Consider the following 17,427-nt stretch of genomic DNA (forward strand, 5'->3'; position numbering starts at 1 on the left):
ACCACATGTGCATGCAATCTGGGGTGGGTGATGCGGTAAGGAGCAGGCGTGGGGTGTAGAGTGGAAAGGATAATTGGGTAGGGGTGGAGTAGACGATGTGATGCCTTTGAAAGCATGAAGGTAGGTTGTGTGGACGGGCTAAAGCTGCTATGTGCAGAGTCGGGAAGCTGTTATTGAGATGAAGTAAATCATGTTAGGCACCATATTTAGCAACTGGTGGTCCAGATGTCTCTTGGTTACAGTTCGGTGGTCGCCATTCATGCGGAAAAATAGCCTGTTAGTTGTCATGTCCAAGTACAAAGCAGCACAATGATTCCACCTTAGTTTGTACATCACATGGGTGCTATCACTGTAACAGGCTATTCTGCCACTCTGTGAACCTACGCAATTCGTTTGTCCGTCCCTTCTCCACCCCTGCTCCCAACCCCTCATCTCACAGCTTGTATCCCTACAACAGACCTAGAGGCATGAACTGCCTCATACATCCTCCCAGCTCCACCTACTCCAGGCCGGTCACAGGCATCACCTATCCCATCAAAGGCAGGGCTACCTGTGAAAGCAGCCATGTGGTCTACAAACTAAGCTACAACCACTGAGCTGCCTTCTATGAGGGAATGACAACCAACATGCTGTTTCTCCATATGAAAGGCCAAATGTGGCCAAGAGTTAGCTGGACCACCCAGTTCTGAACATGCTGCCCAACACTGCATGCTTCACTTCAACGACTGCTTCACAGCCTGCACCATCTGGATCCCTCCTATCAACACCAGTTTTTCTGAATTACAATAGTGAGAAATCTCCTGACAACATTTCCTTCGTACCCATAAACACTTGTTGGTTGGCTGATTTGAGGGAGGGGACCAAACAGTGAGGCCGTCAGTCCCATCAGATTACGGAAGGATGGGGAAGGAAGTCAGCCGTGCCTTTTCAAAGGAATCATCCCGTCATTTGCAAGGAGCAATTTAGGGAAATCACAGAAAATCTAAATCAGGATGGCTGGATGAAGGTTTGAATCGTCGTCCTTCCGAATCCGAGTCCAGTGTGCAACCACTGTGCCACCTCACTCGGTGTCCCATAAAAGTGTTGGCCTCAACCTTCGCTACTCCCTCTCCTTCACTTACCTATCACCTTCCCCACCCACATTCCAGCACTTCACATGTCTTCTATTCCACCAATGCACCTAAAGCCTTTCCTCCTCCTCACCCCCCCCCCCCCCCCACACACACACAACTTAGTACAGCTACCCAACCATACATAACAGCCCTATACTGTGTCCACCACCTCCCTGCATGCTCTCACAGACAGCACATCATCTTCCCCAATCCCTATCCTACTATTCCTCCCTCTCCCTGCTCCATTCCCACTCCTTACCCAACCACTCACCCCAGATTGCTGCACACTGTAAGTCCACAGTCAAGCCACTGCGGCTGGAGACAGTGGCCATGTGTGTGTGTGTGTGTGTGTGTGTGTGTGTGTGTGTGTGTTTTTTATATTTCTGAAGGAGGACTTTTTTTGTCCAAAAGCTTAAATGCTTTGCAGTCTTCTTCATTGTGCCTGTCCATGAACGTGTGGATAACCTCTTAAGAATAAAGTGATGTTTTATTCCACTATGTCACTCTGTAATTTACTTATTTTGATATTTACTCACAATATAAAACAACAAAACATATGTTTCAAATCGCTACAGGGAATTTCTCATAAGATGAACTTTATTAAATTTTTTAAAAACCTAGCACTGGTTGTGAATTTGAAGAAAAGCATGAAGCTCCATGTACACAACTAGTAGTTGGAAGACTACCACCTACAACTAGTAAAGATTACGGATTTTGAAACTAAAGCAGAAAGAGATTTAAAAAGGTACTCTGCAGGAACATGAATGCCACAGCTAACTCAGTCAATCACATCAAGCAAAATAATACTGCACTGTATAACTTCTATATTTAAAATGTAGCTACCCTTTAAATGTAATGTATGGAAAAGAAAAGAGCTAAAGCTTACCTCATTGTGTTTTCCATTTTCCCAAATTATCTGCCTTCAATTTCTGTTTAACGGAACATAAACAGAACGAACTATTAGTCTATTCAAACAGTACAGAAGTTCTTCTAAAGCGATATTCATTTTTATAAGGCTAGTTTATCAGTAAAACAAAACATTGCCTACAAATATTAATTATATCATTAGTGAGGACCACACCATCAATGGGAATTAAAGTCAGATCACATATAATTTTTAAGAGGATTCAACCAAAAGATTTATGGATCTTTATAACAGAAAACTATAGTGTATGGCACACACATTCTTTGCTCCCTTTCTTCTTAAAACATTGATAAAACCTGCTTAGATTTTCACTTCATTATTTCTCACCTTTGCTTCATACATACACCAGTTTAAAAAAAAAATAAGTTAAGCATCAGCAATACGAATCAGTATTAAATGATCTTTCTTTTGTTTTACTTTTACTGTCTACAACACTGGAAATAAACTGAAGACTATACGAAATTTCTGTATTACACTGACACATTATCAAAACTTTAGACTAAATTTATTATGCAACATTAGTAAAGTTACAAATCGGCAAATATAATAATCCAACAGTACCTCCCAATGAGTTCTCCAGTAATGATAACTAAATTTAGTTACACAATGTTTGTTAACTAATCGGACTTGTCATTACATTTTGGCCACTTCTGCTCAGATTTAATAAACACTCTCAACACAAAACTTCTAGTGGTCTTTCATAAAAGACAAATTTCTTAGGACTTGTATGTTTAGAAAGTGATTGAAACGTGTATTACAATGAAAATGTTTAGGGTGCGACACTTGTAATATCAGTGAAAAATGAGACTTGTAGGCAACAAACTGGTGAAACTGACTTTTAAAGAATTATTCAAATGTATATTTCTTCTTCCAAGTATCATTCTTACATAATGTTGAGAGCTCATTAAGCATGATTATTTTTATCAAACAATGTTCACTTGAAGATATTTCTACACTCCTGGAAATTGAAACAAGAACACCCTGAATTCATTGTCCCAGGAAGGGGAAACTTTATTGACACATTCCTGGGGTCAGATACATCACATGATCACACTGACAGAACCACAGGCACATAGACACAGGCAACAGAGCATGCACAATGTCGGCACTAGTACAGTGTATATCCACCTTTCGCAGCAATGCAGGCTGCTATTCTCCCATGGAGACGATCGTAGAGATGCTGGATGTAGTCCTGTGGAACGGCTTGCCATGCCATTTCCACCTGGCGCCTCAGTTGGACCAGCGTTCGTGCCGGACGTGCAGACCGCGTGAGACGACGCTTCATCCAGTCCCAAACATGCTCAATGGGGGACAGATCCGGAGATCTTGCTGGTCAGGGTAGTTGACTTACACCTTCTAGAGCACGTTGGGTGGCACGGGATACATGCGGACGTGCATTGTCCTGTTGGAACAGCAAGTTCCCTTGCCGGTCTAGGAATGGTAGAACGATGGGTTCGATGACGGTTTGGATGTACCGTGCACTATTCAGTGTCCCCTCGACGATCGCCAGTGGTGTACGGCCAGTGTAGGAGATCGCTCCCCACACCATGATGCCGGGTGTTGGCCCTGTGTGCCTCGGTCGTATGCAGTCCTGATTGTGGCGCTCACCTGCACGGCGCCAAACACGCATACGACCATGATTGGCACCAAGGCAGAAGCGACTCTCATCACTGAAGACGACACGTCTCCATTCGTCCCTCCATTCACGCCTGTCGCGACACCACTGGAGGCGGGCTGCACGATGTTGGGGCGTGAGCGGAAGACGGCCTAACGGTGTGCGGGACCGTAGCCCAGCTTCATGGAGACGGTTGCGAATGGTCCTCGCCGATTCCCCCAGGAGCAACAGTGTCCCTAATTTGCTGGGAAGTGGCGGTGCGGTCCCCTACGGCACTGCGTAGGATCCTACGGTCTTGGCGTGCAACCGTGCGTCGCTGCTGTCCGGTCCCAGGTCGACGGGCACGTGCACCTACTGCCGACAACATCGATGTGCTGTGGAGACCTCACGCCCCACGTGTTGAGCAATTCGGCGGTACGTCCACCCGGCCTCCCGCATGCCCACTATACGCCCTCGCTCAAAGTCCGTCAACTGCACATACGGTTCACGTCCACGCTGTCGCGGCATGCTACCAGTGTTAAAGACTGCGATGGAGCTCCGTATGCCACGGCAAACTGGCTGACACTGACGGTGGCGGTGCACAAATGCTGCGCAGCTAGCGCCATTCGACGGCCAACACCGCGGTTCCTGGTGTGTCCGCTGTGCCGTGCGTGTGATCATTGCTTGTACAGCCCTCTCGCAGTGTCCGGAGCAAGTATGGTGGGTCTGACACACCGGTGTCAATGTGTTCTTTTTTCCATTTCCAGGAGTGTATTCTACAGTTTTTTACATATTACTCAAAAGTTCAATTAATGTGTATTTCCTGTACATATGCCATGTAAAATGACACTAAAATTGAAACTCTTAAGGAGAAATACCACTACCACATCAGGAAACCAAAATCTGTCTCACAGTCAGATTCAGAACACAATCTTGCTCTTCAGAATATATGGTTCAACCTAAATCAATTACAGCAAATGCTGGACAGGTCGATATCTTTCACTATTTGATACAATCTAAGCTTGTGATGTCAGGTTTTAGAGATGTTTCTCAGCTGATTATATCAGATTTTGCTGTATTCCCTGAACGTCTGCAACTATCAAATGAAGTTTCAAATGAAACTTACTATTTTGGGCACCATATTCTAAAATAACACTATCAACTGGAGAGCAGTAGGAAATGCATGTACAAATTCGGTATACCTTTGGGGTTTCTCTAATTTTTAAAAATATATTTGTGAGCTTTTCTGACAAAGGGGGTTGAACAGATTATAGACTAGGAGGGATAACTGCATCAAAATAGTCTTTGGGCTGAACACTGCAACAGCAATAGACAAGGAAATGAATCTGGCTTCTCCTGAATGCCATCCAGTGCAAGATCACTAAGTCACCTCAAACAGTAATTTGGAACAAGGATAGGGTAACGTCAGACCACCTTGAAGAAAAGTCACATACGTTTATGTTGTATCACTGAGATAAATTTTGGCAGCATTTTTAAGTATTCAACTGACAGCTGCTAGCCCCACTACAGTACTGACCTCATTCATAGGTGGCAAATACAGATTTATGGATTACCTACAATTGTCTAGGTCACTGGAGGTGTAGTATTAGTTTGTATTGGGCACGATTGGAGACGAAAATCAGCCCTGACCTACTTGAGGTAATCAGTACCATTTACTTCAAGCATTTTGGTGACTTCATATTAAAACTACATTAAGCTGTATGGAAATAGACTCGAATCCTTTTCTCACTGAATATGAGTCCAGTGTCTTAACCACTTCACCTCCTCATTAGGTACCATTCATGGAAGCTGTTCATGGCTCTGTTTGTCATTGGGGACAAACTACTGGCAATTACCTATGATATCGTTTCCTTTCAATTGTTCAACAAATCCGTTCCAAAAATGGAATATTAATGTCATATGGCACACCAGCTTGGGAAAGGAGAGACGGGAAATCTGGCACCGCCAGATCACATACACTGGTGAATTAGTAAATCTCATTTACCAGATGGATGGGGAAAAAAATCAACAGAAACAAAACTACTTCATTGAGAGCTTTCAACGATTATGAAAAACTATTCTTTCCCTTGTTTGCACAGATTTTTACTGTTCAAATAAATGTGGTTATGATCACTTTCAATATGATTGTTTTTTGTGTCACATTCTGCTCAATGGCTTGTTCTCACCAACTGTATGGTATTACTATAGCACACATACGTAAATTTTTGAATATTATGCTACATGCCTATCAATTGATGGAGACCATCTTTAAACTACACACTAAAATTGGTCTAAATGTATGAAATTGGACATTTAGCACACTGCTACACAACATTTTCACTTCATTGACTTCTAAATGACACTTTATTAAATACGGTGAAATTTAAAATTTTTCCACAATATCTATAAAATTTTTACCAATAACATTAAAATGAGCAGAGCACACCTCTTACACATAATGTTAACAATATTCTACCAGTATGATGTTTATAGGAAAAGCTTGCAACTCACCTAGGGCTGGGGGAGGGATGCCGACTCAGTTTTCAACCAGACACAAGTGAAGACATTTAGATGCAACAGAGTTGTGGCAGCAATCGCATGTCTGTGGTGCAAGCTGGCAACTCACCTTGGGTTAGGTGAGGAAGGTGGCAGGTGGGATGCTGATTCAGTTTTTAGGCAGACACAAGTGAAGATATTTAGATGTAATAGAGGTGTGATTGCAATAGCATGTTTGTGGTCCTGAAATCATGTGTAAATGTGAATGGTGTGTGAGGTGATACATGTAGAGAGAGAGAGAGAGAGAGAGAGTGAGTGACAGGCAATGAGCAGTGTGTAGCAATTTTTAATGTGGAATTCCATTATGCAGACTTTAAATATTTCTTGGAATATTCTTGGAATTGCCAAGAAAAAGTCATTTCAAACTGATCCATAAATTTGTGTGATATTTGAGAAGTTGCTGACAAACACAATCAATGTTTTAAAAGGCAATATTTTTACATCCTTGACAGGTGTTTTCTCAGAACTACAAAAATCCATTCCACTGTTACACTTATTTATTTCAAAAATTTTACTTCTGCACCTGATCTTTCTGTCAGGAGAAAGATCACCTGCAGCACCTCATGAAAACATTCACAAAAATGAGTGGCGTCAACAGTCCAAATTACATAATGACAAGAGATGTAGCTCTAATGGGTTAATCATAAGCAGGATGCTCCTACAACACTTGTTAGGAGGGCAGGTTCGTTTTGAGACTTGAAATATTAGAAGTGTCTTTCATGATGGTGATGAACATCTAATGCACAATCCCCAAAATGTCCACAACCTTCTTCTTTCTTCAATGAAGAAGTGTATCAGTTCATCTAGTACTTAGAATAGGAAGGATCTCGCATCATTTATTTACTACACATTTGCAATACATTTCCCTCAAATGATAAAGAAACACACCCTAACAGCAGAGGCAGGAACTTTCTGAAAACTATTGTAGAGTGTTAATGAAACTGAAGACCTGTCCCAGATTTATAATGGAGGAATAAAAGATAAATTATGTTTTCATGAAATTGAAACTCCTAACGTTAGGATGATTGGACACAAATGAAACATTTGATATTTACATAGATGTATTCATGATATAACTTGTTCTTTACTATCTTGCAGTACTTGTCTTACATGAGATTAATAGTTTTCTTGCAAAAGAAAAAAGTAACGATATTAAGTATGATCACAAGCTGTCAAAGACGACTAAATTGTTTGTTTACAAGACAACAGAAGATACACAAATATTTCTTCTTGTGGGAGAAATTGTTTCCTTAACATTCAACATACAGAGATTGTAGAAGTGCGTAGTACAGTCTTATGTGACTTACGCTGGATGTTTCGATTTCTTTTGTCTTCTGCACGCCTCAATCATTGGTACGAACATTCAAATTCTCACAAAGAACACGGTTTCCCAGCAAAATAAAATCCACGGACAATCTCCTGTTACTTAATGCTGTTTAAGATGGCCTTCTTATGGGCTTAAGACTTTAATCAACAAATTATTTGCCTTTAACATTTCAAATCAGAAATACATTTCACTCACATCGAAAGAACTTCCTTTCAACGACGCACCATTATTAGCCGACGTGTGGAATGCTACAATATTACTCAGTATTATTCGATGGTAAAATAACTACATAATCAAGAATGTTTGAAAACAGCTACAAGTTCTGAAATTTATTTTCTGAATCAAAATCGTACATAACGAAAGACACCGGCAAAACCAAACAAATGTCAGAAATTGCATTGTGGAACTTCCAATGCATTCCCTATCATTAAGAACTAATGATGCACTTAATACACACCAAGTTCAGTAGACCACTTGCCACCTGCTGAAGCACTGCTGACTATTTACTTATTTATTTATTTATTTGGATTCAAATCAAATCCTGCAACAAACGAAACACACTATCTTTGACAATATGACAGACGATACTCTTTTCGACCAATAGTGCAACACAGATATTCTGTGGCCGTAGATTGACAGGCTTGCCATTGTACGTTTACAAAACTACAACCACTTGGGGCTTATCTGTCCGTTTTCTATAATGTTAGTGACTCGATAGGTCTTGACGTACGTAGCAAAACAATTAATAACATAGGAAAAAGTGTACATGACAGAAACCGAAGGGTCGCATGATGTGACTTTAGTATAAAAGACATACAAAGGCATCGTCTAATGATATTACGTTTTCAGATTTCAATTTAATAATATGCTACTTACTTTCGTTTCACGTCCATGCATACTAGTTTAAGGAACATTAGTATCGACAGTGGCAGATTTAGATCAGTATGTACATTAGTTGGCAACAGTCCAAAATATGACCCTATCGATGTGCTGACCTGAACGGCCCCGCGATTTCAAATCTACAACTTCTGTTAGGACAATACCTGGATTTTAAACTGTAGCCGTTTGCAATTAAAAATACACGACAAAATCTGTATTACTGCGCACTAATGATATTAGCAGTAATTCTCAGGGCATTCTGATAAATGACAAAATAATTCAGCAATGTCACGAGCGCTACAATTAGACTGTGGCAACAATAATTAGATTAGATTACATGAGATTTACTTCCATTCCAATTGATCCGTAGTGAGGAGGTCCTCCAGGATGTAGAACATGTCAGAAAAACAATAATACATGACAAATATTTACAACTAAAACAAATAAGCCATGTACCTTCCACAGGTCCCCAGTGGAATGATCGTCCTTTTTTTATGAACGCTATATGAAAGGGTCATTTTACAATATTCATTTACTAAGGTCGCATTAATGCACTGAATTTAAAATTTTAAAAAATGTTTTTTTTATTTATAAGTTAATAAACATACACTGGAACTACTAAATTACTTATATACAATGAACTCATTACTTCACTGAAATGCTGCAGGGTTAGATTGTACTTCAGTGCAGTAATGAGTTATATATATATATATATATATATATATATATATATATATATATATATATATATATATATATATATATAAGCATTTTACTTCTGTTGGCAAGTTATTGAAAATGTGTGTTCCTGAATAATGCACACCTTTTTGTACAAGAGTAAGTGACTTTAAATCTTTGTGAAGATTATTATGAATGAATTTATTTATTCATTCATGACGCAAAATAAGGGACACTTGGACTACCTCCACTAACCTAAGTCATCTGTCCGCCACCTCTTCCTAGGGATTGGTGAGAGAAGGACTCAGCCTGCATTGGGCTAGTGGAGAGAGGAAAGTGTGTACTATATTTATTTTGGAACAATTTATTAAGAGAAGGAGTATATTTATTACACTGACACAAAACACACACTCTGGCATGCTTGGGGTCACATCACACGGCCTACAGACATGCGAGCCAGTAAAAAGACCCTGTAAACATGCTTGCTAATCGTCAACTGTCAAAATCGTGCACCAGTCTTTATTTCAACAATTTGAGCCACTACCGCCATCTGGTGCATTCGCCACGTGGTCCAGAGCCCAACTGAGCTGGTACACAGTACTGGCACCAGAGGGCACTGTCGTCCCTGACATCATGTGCTCGACCTCTTTCTCTCTCTATCACCATTCTCACGGGACACATCCGACGCATGCTACTGACGTCACAGCATATAGCCCACATACGTATACAGACGTAACATTTGTGCAATAGAGGTCTGTGCACAATTCAAGCGGAACACATGGGCGCCACTGCCCCGCCCCAGATCCTGCACCGACTGCAGCTGGGCACTCCCCGCAAAGTCCCGCACGCATGCGGTGGCAGCATCCCCATCATACTTGACACACCTGAGAAATTCCTCTCCAAATACGTGATCACCACGGCACCTTCAATGACATGATTGCATCGGAGCAAAGACCTATTTTCAAAGTGCAGATGCTCCAGGGTGGCCCATGTGCACGTGCATGCTTGCGAAAACACCCTTTATCATAAGAGCATTCTTCCTGTTTGGAAATAGATCACTGTCTAAGCACAGACGGGGCTGATCATCGCATGCACATCTAACAATGTCCTCAACCTTATACGGATTTCACATGACTATGTAAAAATAAATGGCTCTAATGGCTCTGAGCACTATGGGACTTATCTTCTAAGGTAATCAGTCCCCTAGAACTTAGAACTACTTAAACCTAACTAACCTAAGGACATCACACACATCCATGCCCGAGGCAGGATTCGAACCTGCGACCATAGCGGTCGCGCGGTTACAGACTGTAGCAGCTAGAACCGTTCAGCTACCAAGGCCGGCATGTAAAAATAAGAATCAAGTAGACCTCCCAGAATTTGTATAGTGTGCCAGAAATAGTTAACGCTCGCTTTCTGGATGTCTCAGCTTGTACGCATGGAAATTCTTGACCTAACAGAATCTGTTGACGAAAATAGCGCAGAATGACGTCGAATGCAGTCTTCCTCGTTGAGCTAGCGAAGTACCCCTCCATCACGTGTTACCCATCCTCCTTTCATCACACACAAACGTTCCCTCTGCTATGTAGAGGCTCCTATATCCCAGCACAAATGATGTGAATGAATCGACCATTATGATTGGCTCTTATCGAATTTACCCTCCAAATTACTGATGCCCCCAGTATCGAAGCACCATCCACCTTTTCTTTCTGGGACTTTCAGTGGTAAAATTATTTTGCACAGACTGCTAAATTGCACTAACAGTTAAACCTGCAAAGTTGTCTACAGATCATCAAATACATACCAGACTGACAAGAATATTGGAAGTCAGGAAGATATTTACCAGAGTAACTACAATTAAATATTATGGTTGCTGCTACAGTCTGACACTGCTTCTGTATCTATAGCTCATATAATTTTCCATGTACAAAATCTCTCTCATACCCTCACGCATATCGATGTGCCGAATCTATATGTCCCTCACGATAGGACACACAGTCATCCTCTCTAGTCATGCCATAACATAAACCATAGTAACTTCACAATGTAATATATAGACATTTTACACAACGTAAGCCACAGTAACTTTACAATACAATATATACACATTTTACACAAACAGTGCAGTTTCTTTTATATCTGTACAGCCCCAAAAAATTGTGGTATGCCTACACTCACACTGACTATATGTCAGGATGCTCCTCAGTCCTAGGGAAGCACCGTCAGCCATTTCTTTCTTTCTACAGACGAGACTTTCAGCGGCAATAAACTATTTAACACTGATCACTATATTGCAATGACAACTAAACCTCTCAAAGTGCCATAACATGAAATATGGAAAGACTCTTACTCATTTACACTGTTCTCCCACTGAGGACAGGAGCTTGAATATTAGTCCACGAAACCGATCTCCAACCTGGCAATATAACACAGCCTACGTGTCGATGTAGAAAAAATACAATTCATAGCATCCGCTATAAAAAATCATACCCTTTACATCATTCATACATATACCATGAAGATGGACAATACCGTATATATACTTCTCTCAGCACCAGGGCATCTATGCCTGACGGGTGCTCACAGCAACTCAGAACTGTTCTACAAATTCGGGATCATTTCCCCTTGGCACAAACGCGTTACTGTTTCTGCTTCCTTGCTTCCTCACTTTTCTATACACATCTCCAGACTCTGGGATTACAAGAACACACGTATTTTCGCATAATATTATCCCATTTTTGCGGTACTTCTCGATATCAAGCACTAGCCAGCATCCAACTGATCGCTAGTGCAACATAATGCCCAATATATAGTATGGAAATTATTTCTCTACAACTCCAAACTTTAGCAAGGTGCAGCATACTTTAAACCACTGAGTAACTAAAAACAAATAGAAGAAAGTGATATTTCCACTCTCAAATACCAAAGTAGGTGATGTAACAGATTCCAAATTATCTCTGTAATTTACAACCCAACTAAGGTCTATCCCATGTCTAGAGAACAGGCAAACGTGTCTTCCACATGCTAGATGCACACACTACAATCGATCTTCTCTCAACCAAATAAAGGCCCAAAATGTGCCGAAGCAGTCAACCGAACAATTCACATGGGAGGGAATAACGGTTCAGAGCAAATGCACCTCCATACACAATCTTCTCAAATTTCCACTTGATCACGAAAGCCCCCCAGCATATACTAAGTATTAGTTCGCTATTTGGTCATCTAGAAGAGGGCAAATTTAACTGAGATACGTTCCTACACTCCAACAGGCCTCTGCATTCAGACGGCTGCTGCCATTAACAGGAGACGTGAATCATTAGCACCACAGGCCATGCATACACAGATCATTCTGGAAAACTGGTCACATATATGTTTTATCATTATACTTGCAATTAAATGTTACGATCGCAGGCTCAATGGAACAGTATTTGACAGTGAGCGAAGTATCGGAAATACACCCTGCTGAAGTCTGTGCCTCAGGAAATGGAAATATCTGTACCTTCCTTACGACTGGAGGCCACTTCAAAGTTTGATCACCTATACTCTAGGCGATTGATCATATCCCATATACTATACTAAATCGCATGAGGTGCTCCCTCTGGTCCTGTTTAGTTGTTTCAAACACTGTTTTCCAACACGTTTTTGTACAATTTCAAACATTTCCTTTTTTCTGCCACAACTTTGAGACCTATTGTAGGTTCTAAACTGACATTAAGAAGTTCTAATCCACGGCCTTTCGCTGGAAACTAGACGTCGCACGGTGTAAATCATATTCTTATGACAGACAGCATAACACGCTACAAATTGGTTGATTTTAAATAAAAGACAGTTACAACATAAGCAAACTGGAAGAGTTTTACGGCCTTGGCATAGGTTTCCAAACTACTGTCCGAAGATGATTCACGAGCTCTATGTTCAGACTCGGCTCTCACACTGACGGAATAGCTGATGGCTCTGAGTTCCCTTTCGACTGATTCCTCATTTTGCACTCATGTACACGATCTCTGTTTGGCTGCTAGCAACCCCCAGAAGTTGTCACCCATAAACAAAAGTCATTCCCCAACTCAAACAAGCGTTGTCAGTCAATCATTATGTGGTAACCAACAGCGCACCAATGCATGGATGGGATGGAAAAGACACCGCCAATGTACTGTAATAATAAGAAACACAGTTGACAGCATGAAGGATGTTAGTAATTTTACAGTAACTCCAACAACGGTCAATGATGTGACAGAATGTTTCCCCAATTTCAGTATCACAGCTAAACCACCCCTTCTCTACTTCGTGTGTATCATTGCGAACATGGATAGATGACTGCTCAGTACGTCCATTCAGTGTTAATTCTCGAATACATAAATCTACATATATCTAACACATCGAGCATAGTGCTTAATTTACGATCCATCTCTCTTTGTATGGGAGGCACAGAGCATTCTCGCTGTCTTAGGGTAAAATTAGAGAGTGAAAGACCCTCCTCACACTGTCATTGACCAACCCGCCCTGCAGCCCTGTTACCGAATTAATCTGCAACTGATCAGAAGAAGACTGCTGCACTCCACGTCTTGTGAATGAATGGAGCTTCCCGAGTCCTAACCCGTCCAAGTGCACGAGATTTTTCGAGATGCGACCATGTCGAGGAGCCGATGTATAGTAACGGATTTCAAAGTGCCGTGATATAATAGCAGACAGCTAAGAAGAACAAGGAACGATTGATTTTTATACGCGATGGAGCTCCAGACGGATGGAGTTTGACCAAGCTATTAACTCTAAAGTATGGTTCTAGAGTCTAGGATCGGTACCTAGAAGGTATTGGTAAGAGAGAGAACATAAACACATGCACTCCTAAGGCTACAATGTTCTGCACTTAAAACGGGCCTATAATGTTAGACCGCATGTGTTTCCAATCTATCAGACGTATGGAATGTAGCTTTGTTAATATTCCATTGTGAGAGAAATGTTTCAAGTGCTGACATACATCCTTCTTCTCGGTTTCTCTATGATAAACTATGTTATCGAACCGTAAAACGAAAAACTAACAACTTCCGTAAAACACTGGCTCTGCGTGATACGAGCACAATATAGCTTTGCGGAGACGTATAGTGTCCACTGTTCACATCCGATCACAGTTCAGAAATTATACGATGGCTGCATCAAGTCTATATAAAATGATCGTTAGTAGCGGGGGATACACCCTACAAGGAAACAGATAACCGCATAGCAGTAGCGTCCGGCATGTGAAAATTACAAGTCATTCCGTCACTAAATCTGTAAACAGCACATCTGTTGGGCAATTGTGTACACGGGGATTGCAGTGCCTCACAAGCTCCTATCGCTAACTTAGTTACGATGCTGAGGTCTCGATTTTACACCCAAGATGCGATAGGGGCGATTGCATAAATCAAAGATCGTTTAGAGGAATGTGTCAAGTCTCATCACACATGAGATGGAAGTCCTCTGATGATCGACAAGTTTACCGTTGACGATCGCAAGTAGATAGTGCTTTAAACCACATACAGAACACGTGTCTGTATAAGAGTAGAATGCACGCTATGTCACACGACTGATGCATCCGGACAGAAAACTGGAAAAAAATTGACCTGAAGCAACTTCTCCTTCTCTAGAATGAATTAGTCAACCATTAAATTGTACCTGGTTACAGCTCTATCTCAATCGATTTAAAATCAACTGATGTGTAGCGTGTTATGCTATCCGCCGTAAGAATATGATTTACACCGTGCAACATCTAGTTTCTTGCTAAAATAGAGCCATCAGCTATTCCGTCAGTGTGAGAGACAAGTCTAAATGTAGAGCTCGTGAATCACCTTCGGACGCTAGGTCAACGAGGAAGACTGCATTCGACATTATTCTGCGCTATTTTCGTCAACAGATTCTGTTAGGGCAAGAATTTCCATGCATACAAGCTGAGACATCCAGAAAGCGAGCGTTAACTATTTCTGGCACACTATACAATTTCTGGGAGGTCGACTCGGTTCTTTTTTTTTACATAGTCATGTGAAATCAGTAAAGATTGAGACCGTTGTTAGATGAAGCATGCGGCGATAGGCCCCGTCTGCGCTTAGACAGTGATCTATTTCCAAACAGGGAGAATGCTCTTATGATTAAGGGTGTTTTTGTAAGCATGCAGGCGCACATGCTCCACCCTGGACCATCTGCGCTTTGAAAATATGTCTTTGCTCCCGTATGATCATGTCATCGAAGGCACCTAGGTGATCACGTATTTGGAGAGGAATTTCTCAGGTGTGCCAAGTATGATGGGGTTGCTGCTGCCTCATGCGTGCGGGACTTCGCGGGGAGTGCCTGGCCGCAGTCGGGGCGGGGTCTGGGGCGAGGGCAGTGGCGCCCATGTGTTCTGTTTGATTCACAGACAGATTTCTATTGCACGATCTGTGACATCTGTATACGTATGCGGGATATACGCTTAGATGTCAGTAGCGATCATCTGATGTGTCCCGTTAGAATTGCAATAGAGAGAAAGTGGTCGAACACATGACATCAGGGATGACAGTGCCCTCTGGTTCCGGTACTGTGTACTAGCTCAGTTTTACTATAAGAAGGGGCACATCAACATTTCATTAACACTGTTCAATTTGTATCGCAGTATTCCTACCTACAGTTGTATGAGAGCTATACATTGCTTAAAAAGCATGGAAATGTTGTACGTAAGTCTGTTGTGCAAAAAGCTTCAGCTAAAACAATAACATGCATCTGTAATTGATTAAAACAATCGGTGCACTGGGCTCCTAGATGGACCACTGGGAGCGATTGATGGGGTATGGCGGCTGCATCTCCCATGGTTACCTGGAGCTATCCCAGTGGCTGTAGGGGGAGCACGAGGAGTCCTCCTCAGCATTAGCGGTGGTCGCCAGCTTCGCCTCTTGGTCGCGTGGGCTATCTGAAGATGGTCTAGCAGCTGACAGGGGCGACTTGTCTCAAGGACCCGTTTACAGACGGACTGCATGTGCAAATGAATCATTTTGTTCATCTCCAGTCCACCGGATGGCGTCGAATCATGCACCAGACACTATCGATTGTTTTCTATTGTTGGAATGCTGCTTACTGTGACTAAAGTGAAATCGCGATCTTTTTTCATCATGTATATTTGCGATGCTTTCAAGGGTTACGATTCGATAAATAACTATAAGTGTGTTTCATCTTAGTTATGTTTGATATGTGGTGGGGTGCATGTAAAATGAATGAGTTCATGGCAGAGCTAAACTTCATAACAAATGCGACACTGCTCCGAGCAACAGCTGCATAGCCTACAGAAAGAATGCCCTCTCTCCTTCCTAGAAATCGTAGCCATCCTCTGTAACACAATCCTTCAAATGGGCTTCTATCCTGAGCTGTGGAAAACCTCTTGATTCCTCTTCTCCCCAGGCCTAGTAAACTTGCCACTGACACCTCCTTTACCATTCCATCAGCCTCACCTCCGTATTTAGCAAGGTTTTTGAGTGCACCATATCCTGACATATCCATAAACACCTGCAACAAGACCTATCAATTCCTGCCCACTAATGGCTTCTATTTCTGCTCCAGTGACCTACTATTGTACTTTACTCACCTCCTATCCCTTCAAATCAACAACTACAGACTCCCATTTTTGTCTCTCTTGATCTCGGAAAAAGCATATAATCATGTATGGCATTCTGGCCTCCTCTTTACGCTCAAGTCTATACAGTTCCCATAAATTACGTCCACCTCACCACATGCTTACTCTCTTACCACCTGTCTTACGTTATCTTCAACAACACCAAATCACATTTCTTTGCCGCTTGGAATGGCCGTGTGGTTTGAGGTGCCTTGCACGGACTGCGCGGCCCTTCCCGCCAGAGGTTTGAGTCCTCCCTCGGGCATGGGTGTGTGTGTTTGTCTTCGCATAAGTTTGTTTAAGTTACTTTAAGTAGTGTGTAAGACTAGGGACTGATGACCTCAGCAGTTTGGTCCTTTAAGAATTCACACACATTTGAATATTTTCACATTTCTTCCATCCCACTGCAAATGTGCTCCAAGGTCGTGTCCTCTCTCCTCTCCTGTATGTCCTCTACACCACCAATATGCCAAAACCCCCTCCTCTTGTTCATCTCCTTCAGTACGCCAAAGACAGTGCCTTCCTCACCCCCTATCCTACCCTCCAGAAATGTCAACTATCCCTCCAGCTGTATCTCAATCAATGCGCTTCCTGCGACAACCAGTTTCTACTCAGAATCAACTCTTTCAAAGCGCAGGAAAAAAATATAGGCTGAGCCACCTGCAGCTTCCACTCCCACACCTTACCATTTATGACCATACTACACAGTTAAATAACACACTAAAATACCTCAGACTAATATGTCAT

At 41.8% G+C, this 17,427-nt stretch overlaps 1 protein-coding gene across 3 annotated transcripts in view; it reads right to left on the reverse strand.

Moving 5' to 3' along the window:
- LOC126234664 (zinc finger protein 346-like) overlaps positions 1-8,103 on the reverse strand; it is a 122,524-nt gene extending 114,421 nt beyond the window's left edge. Inside the window, exons 1-2 of one of the 3 annotated variants that reach the window (XM_049943398.1) lie at positions 7,972-8,098; positions 1,999-2,041 (exon numbers count right to left, since the gene is read on the reverse strand). In XM_049943398.1, coding sequence (XP_049799355.1) covers positions 1,999-2,015 — 17 coding nt within the window. In that variant the 5' untranslated portion in view covers positions 2,016-2,041; positions 7,972-8,098. Of the gene's footprint in view, positions 1-1,998; positions 2,042-7,971 lie in introns of all 3 variants that reach the window. The other 2 variants (XM_049943397.1, XM_049943399.1) reach the window with 2 other exon arrangements.
- Positions 8,104-17,427: the final 9,324 nt, after the last annotated feature.

The sequence above is a fragment of the Schistocerca nitens genome, chromosome 2 (assembly GCF_023898315.1).
Source record: "Schistocerca nitens isolate TAMUIC-IGC-003100 chromosome 2, iqSchNite1.1, whole genome shotgun sequence".
In the NCBI taxonomy this organism is placed as follows: domain Eukaryota; kingdom Metazoa; phylum Arthropoda; class Insecta; order Orthoptera; family Acrididae; genus Schistocerca; species Schistocerca nitens.